At 34.8% G+C, this 21,443-nt stretch overlaps 1 protein-coding gene across 1 annotated transcript in view; it reads right to left on the bottom strand.

Moving 5' to 3' along the window:
• Rfx (regulatory transcription factor Rfx) overlaps positions 1-21,443 on the bottom strand; it is a 142,506-nt gene that overhangs the window by 96,894 nt on the left and 24,169 nt on the right. The window contains exons 2-3 of the mRNA XM_074253285.1: positions 19,336-19,632; positions 6,291-6,483 (exon numbers count right to left, since the gene is read on the bottom strand). Coding sequence (XP_074109386.1) covers positions 6,291-6,483; positions 19,336-19,566 — 424 coding nt within the window. The 5' untranslated portion in view covers positions 19,567-19,632. The remainder of the gene's footprint in view (positions 1-6,290; positions 6,484-19,335; positions 19,633-21,443) is intronic.

Raw genomic sequence — 21,443 nt, 5'->3', positions numbered from 1 at the left:
ACGCACAAAAATCGGGATTGCTTAGAAATTAAAATTCAAATTATTGGTGCCCATTGAAAATCAACAAAAGAAACCTTTTGTACTTATCGATTAAACTCCTGTGTATCGAAAAAAATTATTATTTAAAAAACCACCCCGCAAACTCCGAATTATGATCCCATTAAGCTGAAAATTTCTGATTTTTTAGTAATTAAAATGCTACTTCTCGGTGTCCGTTGAAAATAAATGAAAAGTATGAAAACTCATTTTCAGATATACTCTTGTAAGCAAAAAAAAATAAGATTTGAAAAAAACACCCCATTAACGGCGAGATAGGACCCCATAAATCCGCTAATTTGTGATTTGTTAGTAATTGAAATTGAAATTCTTGGTGTCCATTTAACAACAACAAGAGAAACCTATTGTACTTTTAAATTACACCCTTAAAAACATAAAAAAACTTAACTCTTGAAAATCCACCGCATAGACACTAACAAACATCCAAATAAAGCCAACAATTCGCGATTTTTCAATAATTAAAATTCAAATTTTCATATGACACCGAAAATTTCGATATCAATCCACAAAAAATCGATAAATCGCGGCTTTATGGAGGCGTATCTTGGGATCTATGGGGTGAATTCTTGAATTTTGATATTTTCATTTATTAAAAAGAGTAAATTGGAAAGTGGAATGAGTTTATGCTCTTTATTTTAAGTGGACACCGAGAATTTCAATTGTAGCGTTGTGGAGTTGCCTCTCGGTGTTTATGGGGTGGATTCCAAAATTTTGATTTTTTAATTCATAAAAAAGGTTAAACTGGAAAGAAAGATAATTTTCTTTGAGTTATTCCGAGTTGACACCGAGAATTTCAACTTAACTTCACAAATAATGGAGAAATCGCAGCTTTATGGGGGTGTATCTCAGTGTCTATGAGGTAGTTTTTAATTTTTTTTCAATTTTTTTGGTCTACAGTAGTGTCACTGATTATTTTTATTGCTTTTTTTTAACTTCAAGTGCACACTGATCATTTGAATTTCATCATTAAATAATCGCAAATTTTTGGCTTTATGGGGCTGTATCTCAGAGTGTATGGGGTACTTTTATAACTTTTCTTTTTTTTTTTTTTTAATTACAGGGGTATCATTGAATATGACTGTTGGCTTTTTTTTTTTTCATTTTTCGGTGACACCGAAAATTTGAGTTTTAATTATCAAAAAATCGCACATTTTTTATTTTATGGGGCTGTCTATGGGATGATTTTTCTAATATTAATTTTTTTATTTACAGGAGTATCATTGATCATTATTATTGCATGCGGGCATCCCGCTATAACTGAGCAATGATATCACACGTGTGCAAGCGAGCGCGCACTCATCGCCTGTCGCGCTTCCACTCGCTCGCTCTTGCGCCTACCGTTCTGCCGCTAAACCGCTCTCCTCATTGGTCTATTTTCATAAATTTGTAGTAATTTTTCTATGGGTCTGATCGAAAAATGGTAAAGGACTTTTCTATTCAGAATCCAATTTTCTACCACACCCTGTCCGGTGGCTCACGACTTCTGAGACACCCTGTATATATATATTGGCCACGTCTAATCATATATAATCAGATTTACTTATGCATTATTATATATGATCATATATAATTATTTTTACTCATATATGTCTGATAAAAAAATGCTTTCGAGAATAACAAATTCATTTCATAAATACATAGAGAAATGGAATAGTACGGTAATGGTTCGTTACAATATTAGGATAATCAATTCATGACAATATTAAATAAAAAAATCGCAGGCGTATGGAGGGCTCGAACTCAAATCTTTTTAGCTGGAAGCCGTCTGGAACGCTGCTCACTCGTCCAAGTCACCAGCATTAATATTGAAAGACATAAATTTATTAGACTTTTAACAACAGAAAGTACTGGTTTTTATAAAAATTTTTGCAATTTCATCAAATTTCGAATTCAATAGATTTTTGTAAAGTTTAAGAACTTATTAAATTTGATCAAATTCGCAAAGTACAATAAAATTACAAAAAAATTATGTCATTATTAAAAAATTAGAAAATAGTCACTGTCCAATAAATTTTTCGGTAATTATTGACAGGCTGTATGTCAGTGTCAAAACAATCGTATTGCCAGTCTAAAAAAAAAAACTTTTTAAGGTCCCAAGAGTATTATCGCAACATGTTTTGATCATATATGTTTGATCATTCCAAACCTCATGTATAATCATATATGATCAGACAAAAATTTTTTTTCATCGTGTATACGATACTACTTGACGTACAAGTTCATAGAAATTGACGTGATAATTAATTTGGATATCTAAATCGAAACATTTTGTTTATAATTATTGGACCTACCAATTCTTGAATTTCATTTTTTTCACTGGAAACCGACGAACGAAATGCTACTACGTTGGTCATAATTAATTTTTGACTTCTTTAAACCATAAAATTTGAAAGTAAAGTAACAATGAAAGTGAACTTTGAAGTATTACGACAAATTTATTTTTTACTTTAGATAAAAGTCATTGGAAAATTAATTTTTTTCAAGTTGTATATTTTTTTCCTGTGATTTTTAATGCACAATTATAGACTGTATACATATAGTGAATAGGTTCGTGTACGAAAAGCATTTTAAAAAACAGTTGTAGTAAAAACTATGTCATGATTGATATGTAATTTTTTTAAGAGAATTTAGGAGAAAAATTGAAGCATACATTTTTACCGACATATATTACCCATGACTTTATTTTCTTCACCAGATATATTATATATAGACATTTACAATTTTCTGAAACTTACGTTCTATATGATAGGAATTTTATATTTTCTATTTTTGATTTTAAATACAATTTTCGATGCTGATCAACTCATAATTGATATAATAAAGTTTTTATTAAAATAGTTTTAGTGTACGTAAGATTGGGAGAAATCTTTAAATTTGTCAAAGATGAGATGAATAACAACTTTGATTATAAAAACTGATTGAAAAGAATTAATTTTTAATACTCTTTAATCAACATTTTTAAATAGAGATGTGACTAAATAAACAAACTGTTAATGTTGATTAATATATTAATATATATCATTGAAATTATAAAAGGATACGTTTTCCACTATGTAACATCTTATTATGTACATTTATATAATAAAGATGGAAAAAACTTTAAGAAGTATATTAATAATTGATTAATTTTTTCCAATGTAGGTAATTTATTATTTATATTAAATTATTTACACATTCAGATCCCTATGAAGTTTTATCGGATCTGACTTTAGTTTTGCTGTAGTTTTATCTTAATTAATTTCGATTTTATCCGAACTTATTCTAAATTTACTGACAGTTTAATCTAATTTTTAATAACTCCATTGTGACTCATGCAAATTTCACGTTGACTTCACGCTAGTTTAAATCTGAATGAATTCTGATTTGATTATTATTTTACTCTGATTTCATTTTAATTTCATGTTGATTCCACTTTGAAGCCATCTTGATTTTATGTAAAATTCACTTTGATTCTAATCTGGTTCTATTCTGGTATCACTCTGGTTCCACTTCGGTTTCATTCTGAATTCACTTTGATTCCACTCTGGTTCCACTTTAATTACATTCTGAGTCCAATTTGATTCCACTCTAGTTCTAGTCTGGGTCCACTCTGGTTCCACTATAGTTTCATTCTGAGTCCAATCTGATTCCACTCTGGCTTTAGTCCGGGTTCACTTTGGTTTCACTTTAGTTTCATTCTGAGTTCAATTTGATTCTACTCTGGCTTTAGTCTGGGTTCACTCTGGTTCCACTTTAATTTTATTCTGAGTTCACTTTGATTCCACTCTGGCTTTAGTCTGGGTGCACTCTGGTTTCATGCTGGAAAATAGGCACAAAACCACTCTGGAAACACTCTGGAACCATCATGATTCCATAATGTTTCCAGAATTTTTTCAGACTGATTTCAGAATGATTTGAAAGTCGCAAGGGGTTACGTGAATGTGAAACGCTTCACAATTTTGCGTGTCATCCTTATTCATGAATCTTCTCCTATTCTCACTTCATTTCTCGTATATTTTTTGGAGTACAAATATATTTCCTAGTCTCTTAAGATTCATAACCCGATGAAAACAGGATAAAAAACGAACGAGTTTTAAGAACAAATTTATTTTATCCTCTCTGTTAATTAACACCTAAGTTTATCAAGATCGTGTTGTCAACATGCTTAATCCATTATTTGTGTTTTTTTTATTATTTATTTCATTTATCCGAAATCATTAATAGTTTAATATATATACAATAATGTTTTTAAACCAGAGAGGTTAGCCGAGTGGTCTAAGGCGCATGGTCTATAGAGCACTAGGATTGGCTCACAGGCCAGGCGTGGGTTCGAATCCCAAGCTGGTCTTAGAAACCATCTTGGTTGATATTCGACCCTTGTCGCGTAGATTAAGATTTTCACAACCAAAAAAGACCTCAACGTACCACTCCTAACAGTTAAAGTCGGCGATATGACCACAGCAGTTAAAACCGATTCGAAATAATAATTAATTGAAAAAAAAAAAAAAATAATGTTTCTAAAGTTGGAATAATATAAATGCTTCTTAATAAACAACTTCATGTACGCATTTTGTACTTGTCCCACCAGTCACAATAGAAAATTTTTTTTTAATTGTTCCTACACAGATAATTAGTCTAATTCTTTATAATATTGAATGTTTGTAGGATATATATCGTATTGAGAGGGAAGTATTTTTTAAAAGCTTAGTGGTCGAACTGAAATTCGACTTTAAGTATACCGCGGTAAGAGAGAAGGATTTTGACAGAATGATGTTGTTAATTAGTTATTCATTTATATTATAATATACACTTTACTATAGTACAAACTTCAGTCACATAATTGTAGCTCAAAAATGATGAAATTCCAAAGTCAAATAACCCACCAGTCACTATGGAATGCCCCAATAACTGATTTAATCGCGTGGACAAATCGAAAAATTTTATCAGACTTTTTTTGTAGAGCGTTCAATTCTCGATAAAGATAAGAACAGTGATTTATGAGCCAATCAGTTGTCGAAACGGTACAAAAATCAGAAGAAGCAAAATAAATTTTTTTCATGTTATTCTTATGGGAATTAAATAAATGCGATGAGGACAATCTTAATATAAATATTAAGGGCTCATCTTTTCACAGTAATTTTTTTATACCCAAAAGAAACTTTCAAGCCTGTTTGAAAATAAAAAAAAATTCGAAAAACGGTTGACCCTGAAAAGCCATCCCTGAAACTTCCCGCCAATTTCATACCTACGCTGGAAATTGCACATAACATTTTTGAGCTCTTCGAGCTAAAAAATACAATTTGTGTGTGTTTTTGAGCTCTCCGAGGTTAAAAAAATAGCTTTAGTATATTTTTGAGCTCTCCTAGCTTAAAAAGTAGCTTTCGTATGTTATTGAGCTCAAAAGTCTGGTAGACAGTTGATAAAACACTATTTTTCAATTCTTATAACCGCAATAACTTTTGAATGAATGAACCGATTTTCACGCGGCAGTCGACTCAGTTTTTAGAGCCTTATAAAAATCTTCGAAATTGAATTGATCGAACATACAGACATACGGACATCGTCGTAAAAATAGTCAGGGAAGCTTCCTGGGGCTTCCAAACGTCGAGATCTGTTGAAACCTCGATTTTTCCAAAACGAGGTGAAAACCAATAACTTTCCGATTTTTCAAAAATCATTGATTTTCTTAGCGGGAAGTTAAAAAAAATTTTTTTTACCCTCCAGCCAGAAAGCGCCACCTTTCGGCTTGCTTTGCTAAACGAAGTAGCCGCTTTCTAGTTCTGTAAAACAGAAAAATAGTATACTGGCCTTGGCCAGTAAATAAAAAAGCCTCAGATCACATGTTTGTCAACCTTGGCTTCGCCTCGGCCAACAATTACATGTGACCTGAGACATTTCTTACTCTACTGGCGTAGGTAGGTCATATACTATTTTTTATCACTCTAATGTATAAACTATGTATGATGGCTATACAGTGTCTAATTTATAGCCACGTGGTGACTGAACTTCGTTTCTACCTGGTGTGCCAGATTATGTTCATTGTCGCTAATAGTGTGCTTCAATCAATATTTTATCGATTAAAAATCTTTCGAAGGAGTGATAACAATGTTGAACTATAACAAAGCTAAGTTAACAAACTTGGTTGTTAGTGGTGATGTCAAATTCATGTTTCAGTCACCTATTTATTCAAATAACAAAAAATTCAAATTTACATTCATAAAAATTGGAACTTAACTATTGATTTAATAGTATACCTGTTACAGTAATATAATGAGGTGAGCCACTAACGATTCCACTGGTAGATGGAGATGCTGCATCCGAATTTAGAAGGTTATGTTGACCCGAATGAGTTGTGTTCACTACTACTTGAGCTGTCACGTGAGAAGATGTTCCAGAAGAACTATTTGATGAATCCGCAGCAGTTTCCAAAGGATCTTGTACTACGAGCTAAAATAATTAAATCAGATAGTTTGTAGTCATAATTTTTTCCACCCATAAAATTTGTTTAAATTTTTCCTCTATATTTTGACAAAGAAAGATATTCACAACGATGACTACGTAAGAAATATTAGAAGAACGGCTTCGATTTAGGCTCAATATTGAAGAATGATTGTAAAAAAAATTAGGAAAATGGTTGACCCTTAAATCCCTGCAACTTCCCACAAATTCCATGTGTAAACATGATTTATAAAATATTTTTTGAATTTTCAAACTGCATTTACTTTCGGATGAATAAACCAATTTGGATACGGTTGGCAGTATTCGACGCATTTTTTCGAATCTTATGATAAACTTTTAAACACCAACTAATCAGACCGAATATTACAGAGAAATTGGAAAGATCTACTTTTTTCGAATTTTTTCGACAACCATAATCCACGAACCAATCAACCGATTTTCACGTTTTTGGCAGCGATCAACGTGGTCTTTTGAGCTTTATCAATTCTTTTGTTTCATTAAAAACGACCAAAAAAGAAATGTCGAAGTTATGTCGAAAACCATTTTTTGAAAATTTTATTTGTGAGATTTCTTAAAATCTAACGAATTTAATCGATTCAAATTTCCCCGAAATTTCATGTCAATGATACTTGGATCGCCATCTATCTCGATTCGATCGGTTTAGTCGTTCAAAAGTCATGAGAGGCTTAAATAAACACAAACACACACACACACACACACACACACACACACACAGTGGCTCCCTCGACTAAAGCTCAACAACAACCAAGTGAGGGTGGCTCTAAGAAACCGAAGAGACAAACGACAAGAACTAAGGCTGCCTTGGTCCAACCAGTAGAAGGCCGATCATATGCCGATTTCCTAAAAGAAATCAAAACCAAGGTAAACCTTGTCGAGACGGGCGTAGACATAAAGTCTATAAAACGGACGAAACGCGGATGCGTTCTCCTCGAAATGGCTCGAAAGACCAAAGATAGCAGTGTTTTTATCGAAGCGGTAAAGTCAGCCACTGCTCTAATATCGGTACGGTTAAGACGCTGTTACTAAAAACAACGATCGAGATCCTCGACCTAGACCAAATCTCTACTGAGGGAGACGTCCGCGAAGCACTTGAACGTAAATTCGCCAATAGCCTAAAGATTAAACGCCTAAATCTTACAAAACCAATACCACGAAGCAATCGAGCAAACTTCTGCGAGATAGACGAGACCAGCGCGATTAAGGCCCTTGACAAGGCCCGTATAAAGATCGGCTGAGTAAACTGCCGTATACGTCCAGTTGTTAAAGTAACCCGCTGCTTTAAATGTCTTGGTTTTGGACACTAAACACGTCAGTGTGCGGGACCAGACAGAAGCAGGTGCTGCTACAAATATAGCGGAGAAAACCACAAGGCCATAAACTGCACGGAGAAGCCAAAATGCTTCCTTTGCACTTTGGACAAAGATGCCCCGGACGGCTTATGCCATATTTCTGGCACCGGAGCCTGCTAGGCATTCCGCACAGCATTTGACGAAACCACGAGAAGACACGAGAAATAAAACGCATACTGCAATGCAACTTGAATAGGTGCGCCTTGGCGCAAAACCTGCTACGCCTGCGTGTCTTTAAAGACAAAATCGACGTCTGCTTTATTTGCGAACAATATCTAAACATCAGAGGTAAAACATGGTTTGCAGACGAAACTGGCACGGCAGCAATTTGGATTGTGAACAGAAAGAACGTTACCGTCAGCAACAGCGGAAGTGGAGCAGGTTTTGTCTGGATCCAAACCCCCACAACCTACTTCATGAGCGTCTATCTCTCACCTAACGAAGGGATTAGTGTGTTCCGACAGAAACTGGCATATATAGAAGATGCGGTCACTAAGTTCGACGGCGAAGTCATCGTAGCCGGAGACTTCAACGCTAAATTGGCTGAGTGGGGCGCTGCTTTCTCCGACACCAGGGGCAACGAGGTCGCTGACGTCGCGGCTAGACTCGACCTCATAGTGCTAAACACCGGGAGCACTACGACCTTCAGAAGACCAGAATACCAAGAATCCATCCTCGACATCTCGTTGGCGACTCCAAGGACTGCCAACATGATTGAAGATTGGGCAGTATCCGAAGAATACAGTGGCAGTGATCACCAGTTCGTGACATTCAATGTTGGATTGGCACCTGCTCCGGTCTCACAACGCGACGTTTCTAAGCGGAAGTGAAATTCCAAGAGGCTAGATCTAGAGGCATTGCGAGCTTCACTAGCACGAAAGTGGTCCATTCTCCAGAACAACTTGACTCCGGATACCTGCAGCGAGATGGAAGAGGCAGTGCTAAACACGATGAAGGAAATTGCTGCCGCATGTGACGCCTCTATGCCGCGGCTGAAAAATCAGAGTTTCCACAGGCCGGCATATTGGTGGTCAACAGACATTGCAGAACTCCGGAAAAAATGCCACAAGCTACGTCGGCTAGCAACAAGAGCTGCGAAACGCTCCCCTAATCAAGATCCACTTTTGAGCGAGTATAAGCAGGCCAAAAAGAACCTCAACCGGGCAATCAAAGCAAGCAAAGCGAAATTGTGGCAAGAGATCTGTAATGACCTTGATGAAGACATCTGGGGCAAAGCCTACCAAATTGTCACCAAACGAGTTGGAAAGGCTTCACCAGAAGCGCCGAAATCACCTGCTTTAATGAGCAGCATCGTAGCGGAGCTGTTCCCCAAACACCAACCAAGGGAAAAAAGACATTATGTGAAAAACAGTGTAACACTTTTCACAACCAAGGAGTTACAGAATGCAGCGAAGACCCTCAAAACAGGAAAGGCACCCGGCCCTGATGGCATCCCAACATCGGTGATCAAGACTGTAGCCCTGGAATATCCAGACATACTCCTAAACACCTACAACGCATGCTTGGCAACTGGTACATTTCCCACGGTCTGGAAGCGGCAGAGATTAATTCTGCTAGATAAAGGCAAATGTGGCCCTGTAACACCCTCGTCGTTCAGACCACTTTGCATGCTGGGAATTGCTGGGAAATTGCTCGAAAAGCTTATACAGGGAAGATTACGAAACGACATTGATCGTGCTGGAGGCTTTGCCGCAAACCAACATGGCTTCCGGAGAGGACGTTCAACAGTCGGCGCGATCCCTAAAGTCGTAGGGACAGCGAGAGAAGCATGGATTGGTAGCCTTAAAGCTCGTAAAGTATGCATTCTCCTCACGCTAAATGTCAAAAACGCATTTAACAGTGCGAATTGGAGAGATATCCTAGAAGCTCTGGAACACAAATTTGACGCAAAGCCAGAAAATTTGGCACTAATCGACAACTACCTTGAAGAAAGAAAGCTAGTAGCGGAGACTACAGAAGGACCACAAGAATACGCCATAACAGCCGGCGTGCCGCAAGGCTCAATAATGGGGCCCGACCTATGAAACGCGGACTATGACGAGCTTCTTAAGATTCCGTTACCAAAGGAAGTACAGCTCACGGGCTTTGCAGGCGACGTCGCGGCTACGATAATAGTAGACAGCGTAGAGAAGGCTGAACTACTAGTTCGGGAAACCGTTGATGCCGTCGAGACTTGGCTCGATAAACACCGCCTAAAACTCGCCAAGCATAAAACTGAGATGGTCGTTCTGACTCGTCAAAAATGGTTCCCAAAACCATTCGCAGTGGACATGGGAGGAACAACACTAACATCAACAAGGGCCCTGCGCTATCTGGGGGTAATGATAGACGAGAAACTATCTTTTCGTGAACACCTCGAAAATGCATGCCAGAAAGCCAACAAGACGGTGTCTAGCCTCGCAAGAATCATGACCAACATTATGGGACCAAGAACAAAAAAGAGAAGAATTCTTCTAGAAACAGTCCACTCGGTACTGCTTTATAGAGCGGAGATATGGGCAGACATATTAAAGCAGAAACCTATCGGCGAAAGATAGCAGCAATACAGCGGCGAGGCGCTCTCAGGGTTACCTGCGCCTACCACACAGTTTCCGAAGCGGCTGTATTGGTCATTGCAGGAGCTATGCCCATCGACCTATTAGCGTTCGAGAAAGCTAAACTTTATGACGCTAAAGAAAATGAAAAAAACATGAAGGACGCAAGAACGAGGATAAAGGCGGAAACGCAGCAAGAGTGGCAGGACCGATGGACATCAGGAGAGACGGGCAGAAGAACAGCAAGCCTGATCCCAAACATTAACGTCTGGCTTTCTCGAAAGCACGGAAACACGGACTTCTTTCTGACCCAGCTATTGACGGGACATGGGCAATTCAATGCCTATCTTTTCAAGATGGGTTTGCACGGCACACCAACGTACAAATACTGCCCAAACAGAATTGACAACGCCGAGCACACGTTTTTCGAGTGTGATCGGTGGAAGGACGACAGAATCAGCACTGAAGAAACAATAGGCACCACGCTCTCCCCTGAGAGCTTGGTAACTTGCATGATCAAAAGAGAAGAAAACTGGTCAGCTGTTGCAGCCTACATGCAGCGCTTTTTAAGAGAAAAAATCGCAGAAAACGATTAAAAACCAGTAGAAACAAGAAGTAGGTGTCATAAGACACAACATGGACTGGATTGAAGTAATGCTAACGCGGTCCCTTTCCAGTCTTCCCTGTAACATCAATGGGGAAAGGAGAGAGAAGGATGTTTATTCGGTATTGTTGCAAAATAATATTGACTTCTGAGCCCGACATACCCAGGCACCAACACCTAGTTCTGGCATACGTAAATGTATTTTACCTCCTCTATAAACACACACACACACACACACACACACACACACACACACACACACACACACACACACACACACACACACACACACACACACACACACACACACACACACACACACACACACACACACACACACACACACATCCATCCATACATTCATACATCCACACATCTATACATCCATACATCCACACATCCATACATACATACATCCATACATACATATAGTAACAGGCCGCTTTTACCGTCACCTGTTAATAAGTTGTTTTCCTTAATTTTGGATTTAATTTTATTTTTAAATAAAAATTTTTCAGTTGTTAGTCAGGTCATTGGTTGGATTCGCCGCGACCGAGTCGCCCTCGCGTGGGTAAAACCGATCGAAGTTCAACTGACGAAGATAAACGACGGCCATTTTACCCGAGAAGAGGATCATCGACGAGTATCATCGACGTGGGACAACCCCAAGAAAATCACCGACGACGGAAAGCTAACCCAAGGATTAAACAACGGACTGGTCAGTCCACGGAGCTGAGTGAGCGGCGCAGGCGCGGAGTTGTCGAGCTGGCTGTTGAACGAGCCAATGCTTCAGCTAATAAATATCAAAATAAACGTCAATATTGGAAAATTGGACAGGCAGCGCCATCTCTGGAGCGTCAAGAGAATCAAGGGCCCAGAGAGAGGGGAGTGCAGCCAAGCGGGCAACAACGAAGCCATGTTTCAGCCTTCCACGTGTTCCCGCTGCGATAAACGGACGCTAGTTAGAGGTTGAGTTTTAGTTGAGATTTGTTTCTTTGGAATATTTTTTTTGTCAGAGTGCTGGTGGAGATTATTTAATTTAAAACAAAAAACCAAAAAAAAATCTGTCAGTACATTGACGTGGATAGTTTAATTACTCTTGCGACGGATTGTCACTATTATTTTAAGCAATACCTTACGACGTGAGGGTTGAGTTGTCAACTATTGTGACCGACGCAATTGCCTTTGTTGGATTTTTTTTGTTTTTTTCTGCATACAACGCCGTGCTGCAGCTCTAAAGGTCTATTCGACGTGGAAGCCGAGGACGACGGAGCCGTGCGACTAAGCCAGGACGATATCTTATTGCTGCTATTGTTTTTCGGGAAACGACGCCTTCTACCAGGGTAAGTGGGCTCGCTTCTGAAAAAATCTTGTGGGATTCACTTACTCGAACGAAATATTACGAGTGACTTATTTTTTTTTTATTTGTTTTTTGTTTTTCTTATTTTTTTTTTTTTTTGCATTTATTCTGGAGATTATCCCACGAGGTATTTCGTGTATCTATGCTAATTGTTGTAGTGATTATCCACATTCTTATGTGTCACTATCATACTCCCGATTATTGAGCTTCGGTCGTGCGGATAATGTGCCGGTGAAAGATTTTGTGTTGATCAAATTTAGCTAATTAATTAGAAAATTTTGACGCTTAATTTCTTTGATATATTCAAATAATTATTATGGATAATTACATTTATTGCGACGGTGTCTGATGTATCAAGTATACTTTATGGTTTAATTTAATTAATTATTATTGATTAAAATTTTTGCGACGATTAATTGATCCAATTCAATTTGTTTAATTTACTTAATTACGACGAATTAAAGATTTTTTTTTGTGACGAGTATTTTTTTTTGTTTTGAGGATTTATTTAATTATGGTTAACTTTGTTTAGAAATCAATTATGATTGAAATTAATGCGACGTTGATTTTGGTTCTTGCAACAATTTAATTATGATCAATTAAATTAATTGCGGCGTACGATTTTGGTTTATTTTGGGGATTTCGTCGTTAATAGATGAATTGTGATTTTGATTTTGTGGTTCTTTGGACATTCGATTATTGCTAATAAAATTCTTGCGACGTTTTATTCTTTAATGAAATTTAGTTATTAGTAATTAAATTAATTGCGGCGTGCGAATATTGATCCATTGATTATTGTGATTTTGTCATTTCGGCGACCATTGATATTTTTTTTGGTCAATAAATCAGAATTTATAATATAATTTCGGCGAATTATTAGTACCCGATCGATCGTTCCTAGTTCCTTCTTTAAGTTAGGTTGCACCTTTTACCCGCCACCCCGAAGAAGAGTTTCGGTCCGAGTACGCCGTACACGACGTGAGTGGAGCCTAGCTCCTGGCGCCCAACAATAAGACAGCAGATAGGCCAAATTTATTTATTTTGGACTTCGGCTTCGCTAACGCACGAGGTCGAAAAACTCGTTATAATACATACATACATACATACATACATACATACATACATACATACATACACACGCGCGCGCGCACACACGCCGACGTGCAAATACTGCCCAAACAAAATCTACGACGCTAAACACACTTTCTTCGAGTGTGTACAGTGGAAGGACTACAGAAGCAGCACCGAAGAAATTATAGGCACCATACTCTCCTCCAAGAGCTTGATAGCCTGCATGCTCAGAAAAGAAGATAACTGGTCAGCTGTCGCAGCCTACCCGCAGCGCCTTCTAAAAGAATAAACCGCAGAAAGAGACCAGTAACCAGACGTATGCGTCTTGAGACGCAACTTGACTGGATTGAAATAATGGTAACGCGATTCCGATACAGTCATCTCCGTACTATCTACCGGGAAGGAGAGAGGAGTTTTTTTTAGTGGGTAAAAATCCCACACTACCGACCATCATCTTTCAAAGATCCCGCTATCTTTGAAAGATTTTTTTAGCTTTTCCAAAAAAAAAACATACATGCATACATACATACATACATACATACATACAGCCGCAAGGACACCATCGCGGGAATAGTCGGGGAAGCTTCATGTGACTTAAAATGACGAAATCTGATAAAAACTCGATTTTCGCAAAACGGAGTAGAACCAATAACTTCCCGATTTTTTTTAATTTTTAATTTTCTTAGCGGGAAGTTAAAAACAGGAAATCGCAGCTCTAAGTGTCTAGTTTTTAGATATGACCATAAACATTTTTTATCGTGTTTGGGTTCAGAGTAATCCTGAGAAAACCATAAAAAAAAATTTTCCAAATTTTTTCTTAGCTAAAAAAGGTCTACAGGCTTAAAAAAAATTTTTTTTATGGTTTATTTGAAAATTTCTTTAAAAAAATTTAATGTCCTTTAATTTGACGTAATCAAAATGCCTGTACGATGATTTGCCGTCGAATTATCGTCAATCAAAGCAAAAAAGTTCTTTTTGACTTTGATAATCAATAACTCTGGGATTAATGATCGTATAGAAAATCGAAGGAATTTTTTTGTATCCCTTAATTTTTGTGATGAGTGTATATAGTGTATACAGGGTGTCTCTGAAGTGGCGGGAGTAATTGTTGGGGTCGATAGAGAAAAAAATACTGAATCGAAAGTTCCTGAGCCAAAAATTTTTTTGGGCCATAGAATTTGAGTTATGAATTAAAAACGATAGCCAATCAGAAGCGCGCTATTCGAGAAATGAAAATGAGCGGGGAAGTAGAGGAGACGCGAGAGTGAGATGCTGCAATAGCAGCTTACTCGCTCACACAAAGCCGAGCATGAGAGGGGATTGTGACGCTATGAGCCGAGTACGTAAGTGTGAATGAGTGGATGTATGAGGTCGCAAGCGGACGGCTTAATGTATGAGTGTGTGTCCGTGTATCGCAGCATTATTGGAGGCGTTGTAACGCTGAATTAAAGCTAACCGGGTACTCTAAGACAGAGGAAAAAATTTTAATTTTTATTTTTATTCGAAAAAATTTAATAAAAAAATAAAAAGGCCCAAGATTTAACCAGACCCACAGAAACGGAGAGTAAATTTTTAATTCTCATTTATTTTGCTGGGGATTATTTTCAAATACAAAAAAAAAAAAAAGGCTAAGATTCAACTGGAATCTTAATTGCTTAATAAAAGGAGTAAAGTGTAATGATGTGAATGCAAACTAATAACATTAAAGTAAAGTTATCCTTGAACTGCCGAAACACCTGTAGATTTTTTTGAAATGATTTCTTTGCTAAGAAAAAGGGAAACTAAAATATCAAAATTACTAAAACGTGAATGCCATTTCTTTTTCATATTTTCTTCGACATTTTACCTGTCAGTGAATAAAAAGAATATTTAAATTGAAATATCAAAATTATAAGGACTTGAATTCAATGTTTTGTTAATTTATCATTTGACATTTTACCTATCAATTAAGTGATAAATAATTTAAATTAAAATATCAAAATTATCAGGGCTTGGGTGCGATTACTACTTAATTTGATACTTGGGATTTTACCCGTCAATTCATTAGAAATTTATTTCAATTATAAGATCAAAATTATGAGAACATGAGTGCGATTTATTTTTAATTTATTATTCAGGATTTTAACAGTCAATTGATTGATAAACAACTTTAATTAAAATATCAAAATTATCAGGACCTGAGTTCAATTTTTTTTTTTAATTTATTATTTATTTACCTGTCAATTAATTAAAAAATAATTTTTATAAAAATATCAAAATTGTTCGGACTTGAGTTCAATTTTTTCTTAATTTATAATTTGACATTCTACCTGTTAATTCACCGATAGATAATTTTAATAAAAATATCAAAATTATTCGGACTTGAGTTCAATTTTTTTCTTAATTTATAATTTGACACTCTACCTGTTAATTCACTGATAGATAATTCTAATAAAAATATCAAAATTATTCGGACTTGAGTTCAATTTTTTTCTTAATTTATAATTTGACATTCTACCTGTTAATTCACTGATAGATAATTCTATTAAAAATATCAAAATTATTCGGACTTGAGTTCAATTTTTTTTTTTTATCATTTGACATTTCGCTTGTTGATTAAGTGATTAATAATTTTAATAATAATATCAAAATTATCAGGACTCGAGAGCGATTTTTTTAGTATATTTTTTTACATTTTACCTGTCAATTAACTGATAAATAATTTCAATTAAAATATCAAAATTATTCGGACTTGAGTTCAATTTTTTTTTTTAATTTATTAGTTGACATTTTACCTGTTAATTAACTGATAAATAATTTTAATAAAAATATCAAAATTATCAGGACTCGAGAGCGATTTTTTTCAATTCCTTATTTGACATTTTACCTGTCAATTAATTAAAAAATAATTTTAATTAAAATATCAAAATTATTGGGACTTGAGTTCAATGTTTGTTTTAATTTATTTTTTGACATTTTACCTGACGATTAATTGAAAAATTATTTTACAGAATAATTCCCAGCAAAATAAATGAGAAATGAAAGTTTTCCATCCGTTTGGTTGGGTCCGGTTGAGTCTTGGGCAATTCCTTCTGTTTTCAAAAATTATTCCGAGCATAAGAAATAAGTAATAAAAATTTTCTATCTGTTCGTTTTGGTCCGGTTGAGTCTGGGGCCTATTTTCTTTTTGAAATAATTTTGTCAATTAATAATTGATAATAAATTTTTTCAATCAGTTTTTTATCGTCTTGTCAAGATTAGGCTGATTTTTGTTCAATAAATTTTTGTTTGTTATTGAAAAGAGAAAATAAATTTTTTTGCATTCTTCTATTCTTGGCTCTGGTCGAGTCTTGGGCATTTTTTTCGTTTTTAAAAATAATTCCTAGCAAAATGAATGGGAAATAAAAGTTTTCGATCCGTTTGTTTGGGTCCGATTGAGTCTGGGGCCTATTAATTTTTTTTTAAGAATAATGTTGTTAATTAATAATTGATAATAAAATTTTTCAATCAGTTATTCGAAGTCTGTTTGAGATTGGGCCTTTCTTTTCAAGGAAAATTAATCTTGGTGATCAAGTAATAAAAAATTTCTATCCGTTTATTTGGGTCCTGCTGCGTCTTGGGTCTATTTTTTTTTTTTTCTTAATAATTTAGTTAATTAATATTTAGAAATAAAATTTTTCGATTTATCTTTTTCGGGTCCGGTCGAGTCTTGGGCAATTTTTTTGTTTCGAAAAATAATTCCCAACAAAAAAACAGGAATAAAAGTTTTCTTTCCGTTTGTTTGGGTCCAGTTAAGTCTGGGGCCTATTTTCTTTTTTAAAAAATTTTGTTGATTAAAAATTCATTATAAAACTTTTCAATTATTTTTCTTGCTCCAGTCGAGATCAGGCCCTTTTTCAAAGGAAAATAATTTTGCTGATTAAAAATAGAAAAACAAAGATTTTCAATTTATTTTATTTCGGGTCTGGTCGAGTCTAGGGCATTTTTATCGTTTTCAAAAATAATTTCCTGCAAAATAAATAAGTAATAAAATTATTTATCCGTTTGTTTGGGTCCAGTTGAGTCTAGGGCCTCATTTGTTTTTTTAATTAGTTTTGATGATCAACAATAAAAATAAAATTTTTGGATCATTTTTTCTGGGTCCGGTCGAAATTGAGCCTTTTATTATAAAAAAGTTAATTATGATGATTAAAAATGAATAGTAAAATTTTTTTATTCATCTCCCTTTCGGTCTGATGGAGTCTTGGGCATTTTTTTCGTTTTTAAAGATAATTTCCAGCAAATTAAGTAAGTAATAAAAATTTTCTATCCGTTTGTTTAAGTCCGGTTAAGTCTGTGGCTTATTTTCTTTTTTTAAATAATATTTGATTAATAATAAAAAATAAAATTTTTTAATTAGTTTCTCTTAGTCTGTTTGAGATTGGGCCTTGTTTCGAAAAGAAATTAATTTGGCTGATTGAAAATGAAAACAAAATTTTTCAATTTATTTTTTTTTTTTTGGGTCCGGTCGAGTCTTGGGCGATTTTCTTCGTTTTTTAAAATAATTCCCATCAAAATAAATAAGTAATTAAAACTATCTATCTGTTTGTTTGGGTCCGGTTGAGTCTGCGGACTATTTTTTTTTAAATAATTTTGTTGATTGAAAATTAATAATAAAATTTTTTAATCATTTTTTTGCTCCAGTCGAGATTGGGCCTTTTTTAAAAGAAACAATTTTGCTGATTGAAAATAAGGAAAAATTTTTGTACTGTTATTTTTTTGGATCCGATCGAGTCTTGGGCATTTTTTCGTTTTTAAAGATAATTTCCAGCAAATTAAGTAAGTAATAAAAATTTTTATCCGTTTGTTTGGGTCCGGTTGAGACTTGGGCCCATTTATTTTTTTATAATAATTTTGTTGATTGAAAATTAATAATAAAATTTTTCAATCATTTTTTCTTGCTCCAGTCGAGATTGGGCTCTTTTTTAAAGAAAAATAATTTTGCTGATTAAAAATAAAAATAAAATTTTTTCATCCATCTCTTTTTGGATTCCAGTTGAATCTTAGCCTTTTTTTTTTTTTTTTGTATTTGAAAATAATCCCCAGCAAAATAAATGAGAATTAAAAATTTACTCTCCGTTTCTGTGGGTCTGGTTAAATCTTGGGCCTTTTTATTTTTTTTTATTAAATTTTTTCGAATAAAAATAAAAATTAAAATTTTTCCTCTGTCTTAGAGTACCCGGTTAGCTTTAATTCAGCGTTACAACGCCTCCAATAATGCTGCGATACACGGACACACACTCATACATTAAGCCGTCCGCTTGCGACCTCATACATCCACTCATTCACACTTACGTACTCGGCTCATAGCGTCACAATCCCCTCTCATGCTCGGCTTTGTGTGAGCGAGTAAGCTGCTATTGCAGCATCTCACTCTCGCGTCTCCTCTACTTCCCCGCTCATTTTCATTTCTCGAATAGCGCGCTTCTGATTGGCTATCGTTTTTAATTCATAACTCAAATTCTATGGCCCAAAAAAATTTTTGGCTCAGGAACTTTCGATTCAGTATTTTTTTCTCTATCGACCCCAACAATTACTCCCGCCACTTCAGAGACACCCTGTATAGTGCCATGAGCCCCCGAAAACCCTTGTGCCTTCATTTCGGTGATGTGGTCAGTATGCATGAATACACTAATACTATTAATGGAGGAGTGTTAAAATTTTAGCTCCGTCCACGCGTACAGAGCGAATAGGTGAAATTTGGAGCACTTTGCATTTGAAATGAGTGGAAAGTTGCAATTAATTTCTTTAATTAATTTTATTTTGTACAATAAGGGACTCCTAAATAAGGAAAATAATAAAAAATTGGTGGCAAAGTAGAGAGGTTATTAAGCAGTCACTTCAAATGAGTATCATAAGAACCTGTATGGGCTGGAGATTGCTGGTGTTTGAAGAGTTTGGACTAGTAACCACTGTAATAATCTGTTGATTCCTCGTAGATTGGCTTTGTGCTATAGTAGATGTACTATTAGTACTTGGAGCAGTAACAACAACAATATTTGGCTTGACTTCCACCTCAGCTATTGAATTGCTACCACTATGAACAGCTCCTGTAGACGATGCTAACGTAAACTGACCTCCTGTTGTAGTCATGGTAACCAAATCTCCTTAACTCTACACTTAAAATAATCAATTATGACTTGATGTCTGTCAATAATACTAAAACAAAAAAAAAACAAAACAAAATTATGAATATAAATAAATTGAATGCTGTACTTAAAATAAAAAATACATTTAACGATTGAACAAAAGCTTTCGGTGGGTGCCAGAAATTCTACCTAAAATAATTATGTTCGCAAGTACAAAATCTACGCAAGAACAAATATTTGAAATTAAAATTATTCGTAACTAAAAATATTTAAGAGTGATTTTAGTTACAAGAATGAAAACAAGTTAAAATTGGTTAATGAAATCTATTTCCCATAAATTATAGTCAAAAAGCGTTCTATGCAAATAACAAATTATTTGAAATTTTTCCAGTAACTAATTATAGTTAAGTATTAACTAGTTACAGTTAAGTAATAAGATATTATTTGTCGACGTGCTCTTTGACTAGTCTTGTTTTAGAATAGATTTCAGTGAATAATTTTGGGGTGTCAATATATTTTTTTCACGAAAATTTCTTTTGAATATTTTTACTTTAGAATCGTCATAATTTCAATCACTCATTATTTAAATGTTCCAAATTTTCGAATGAAAACATTTTTGGTAGAATTTCTGGCACCCCTTTCGGTTATTAGAAATTCATTTTTAATTGATAGAATGAATGTTATGCATTGAATTTTAATAATTTAATTTAGATGTTGTGTATCTAAGTTTAATTTATGTATCTCAGTTCCCTTAGGCGTATAATAAAATTATTTTTATAATCGAGATTTGATTTAAAATTTACATAATATTTATATTTGAATATATTACATTTTTTGTACATTAATTGATTGCAGGTACCATACTTCATAACTTTGAGAGGGTATTCTAGTCTATAAATTGGAAAAGATCGATTTTAATTCGATGTTTTCAAAACTTAAACCTTTAAGAATATGTCCTTAAAAAGGATATTCAAAATAAGAGTGATTCTCGGAGACAAAGCTATTTCTAAGATTTACAATATCCAAAGGTTACTCTGATGTACTTTAAAATAATCTACCGTGTTTAATATTTAGTTTTTTCGTCTTCCTCGATTATAGATCGTTCCGATAGGACCACGTGCCAAAGTGTTTAGTTAAAGCTAGTATCTGCTAGTACGATTTTAATTTTAAGAAAAAAATATGGTATTAGTTTCGCATCCTAGTGGAAAAGTTAGGAAAACGGAAATTAGGAAAAGAGTTAGCTGTTCTAGGCTTTTATGCTCTTTGAACTCAAAAGTTTAATAAAACGCTATTTTTTAAATGTTCAGGAAATACAATATCAACGATACTCTTTGGAGTAGCAAAGTTTGGTCCTGATCGATCAAGCCGTTCAGAAGTTATGACACACACACACACACACACACACACACACACACATATATATATATATATATATATATATATATATATATATATATATATATATATATATATATATATATATATATATATATATATATATATATATATATATATATATATATATATATATATATATAAGAGATTCTCACGTATGTAGTCACTCATCACGATATCTCTGGAACCATGAGACCTAGAGACTTGAAATTTGGTATGCATATTCCTTTCCCCGAGTCTAGATCAGCTAAAAACGGATTTTTCGAAATTCCACCCACAAGGGGGGTTGCGGGGGTGTTAACCTAAAAAAATTAAATTTTTCAAATATTGCTCCTACGGTCTTGAAATTTGGTATGCATATTCCTTTCCCGAAGTCCAGGTCAGCTAAGAACGGATTTTTCGAAATTCGACCCACAAGCGGGGTTGCGGGGGTGTTTATGGAAGTGATCAGTTACGTCATCTTGGAGTTATTTTGAAAAAACAACA

The sequence above is a fragment of the Cotesia typhae genome, unplaced genomic scaffold (assembly GCF_013202065.1).
Source record: "Cotesia typhae breed Kobodo isofemale line unplaced genomic scaffold, CoteBio_Ctyphae scaffold_13, whole genome shotgun sequence".
NCBI classification, from domain to species: domain Eukaryota; kingdom Metazoa; phylum Arthropoda; class Insecta; order Hymenoptera; family Braconidae; genus Cotesia; species Cotesia typhae.
The sequence above is the reverse complement of the archived record's forward strand: the minus strand, read 5'-3'. Positions and strand labels throughout refer to the sequence as shown.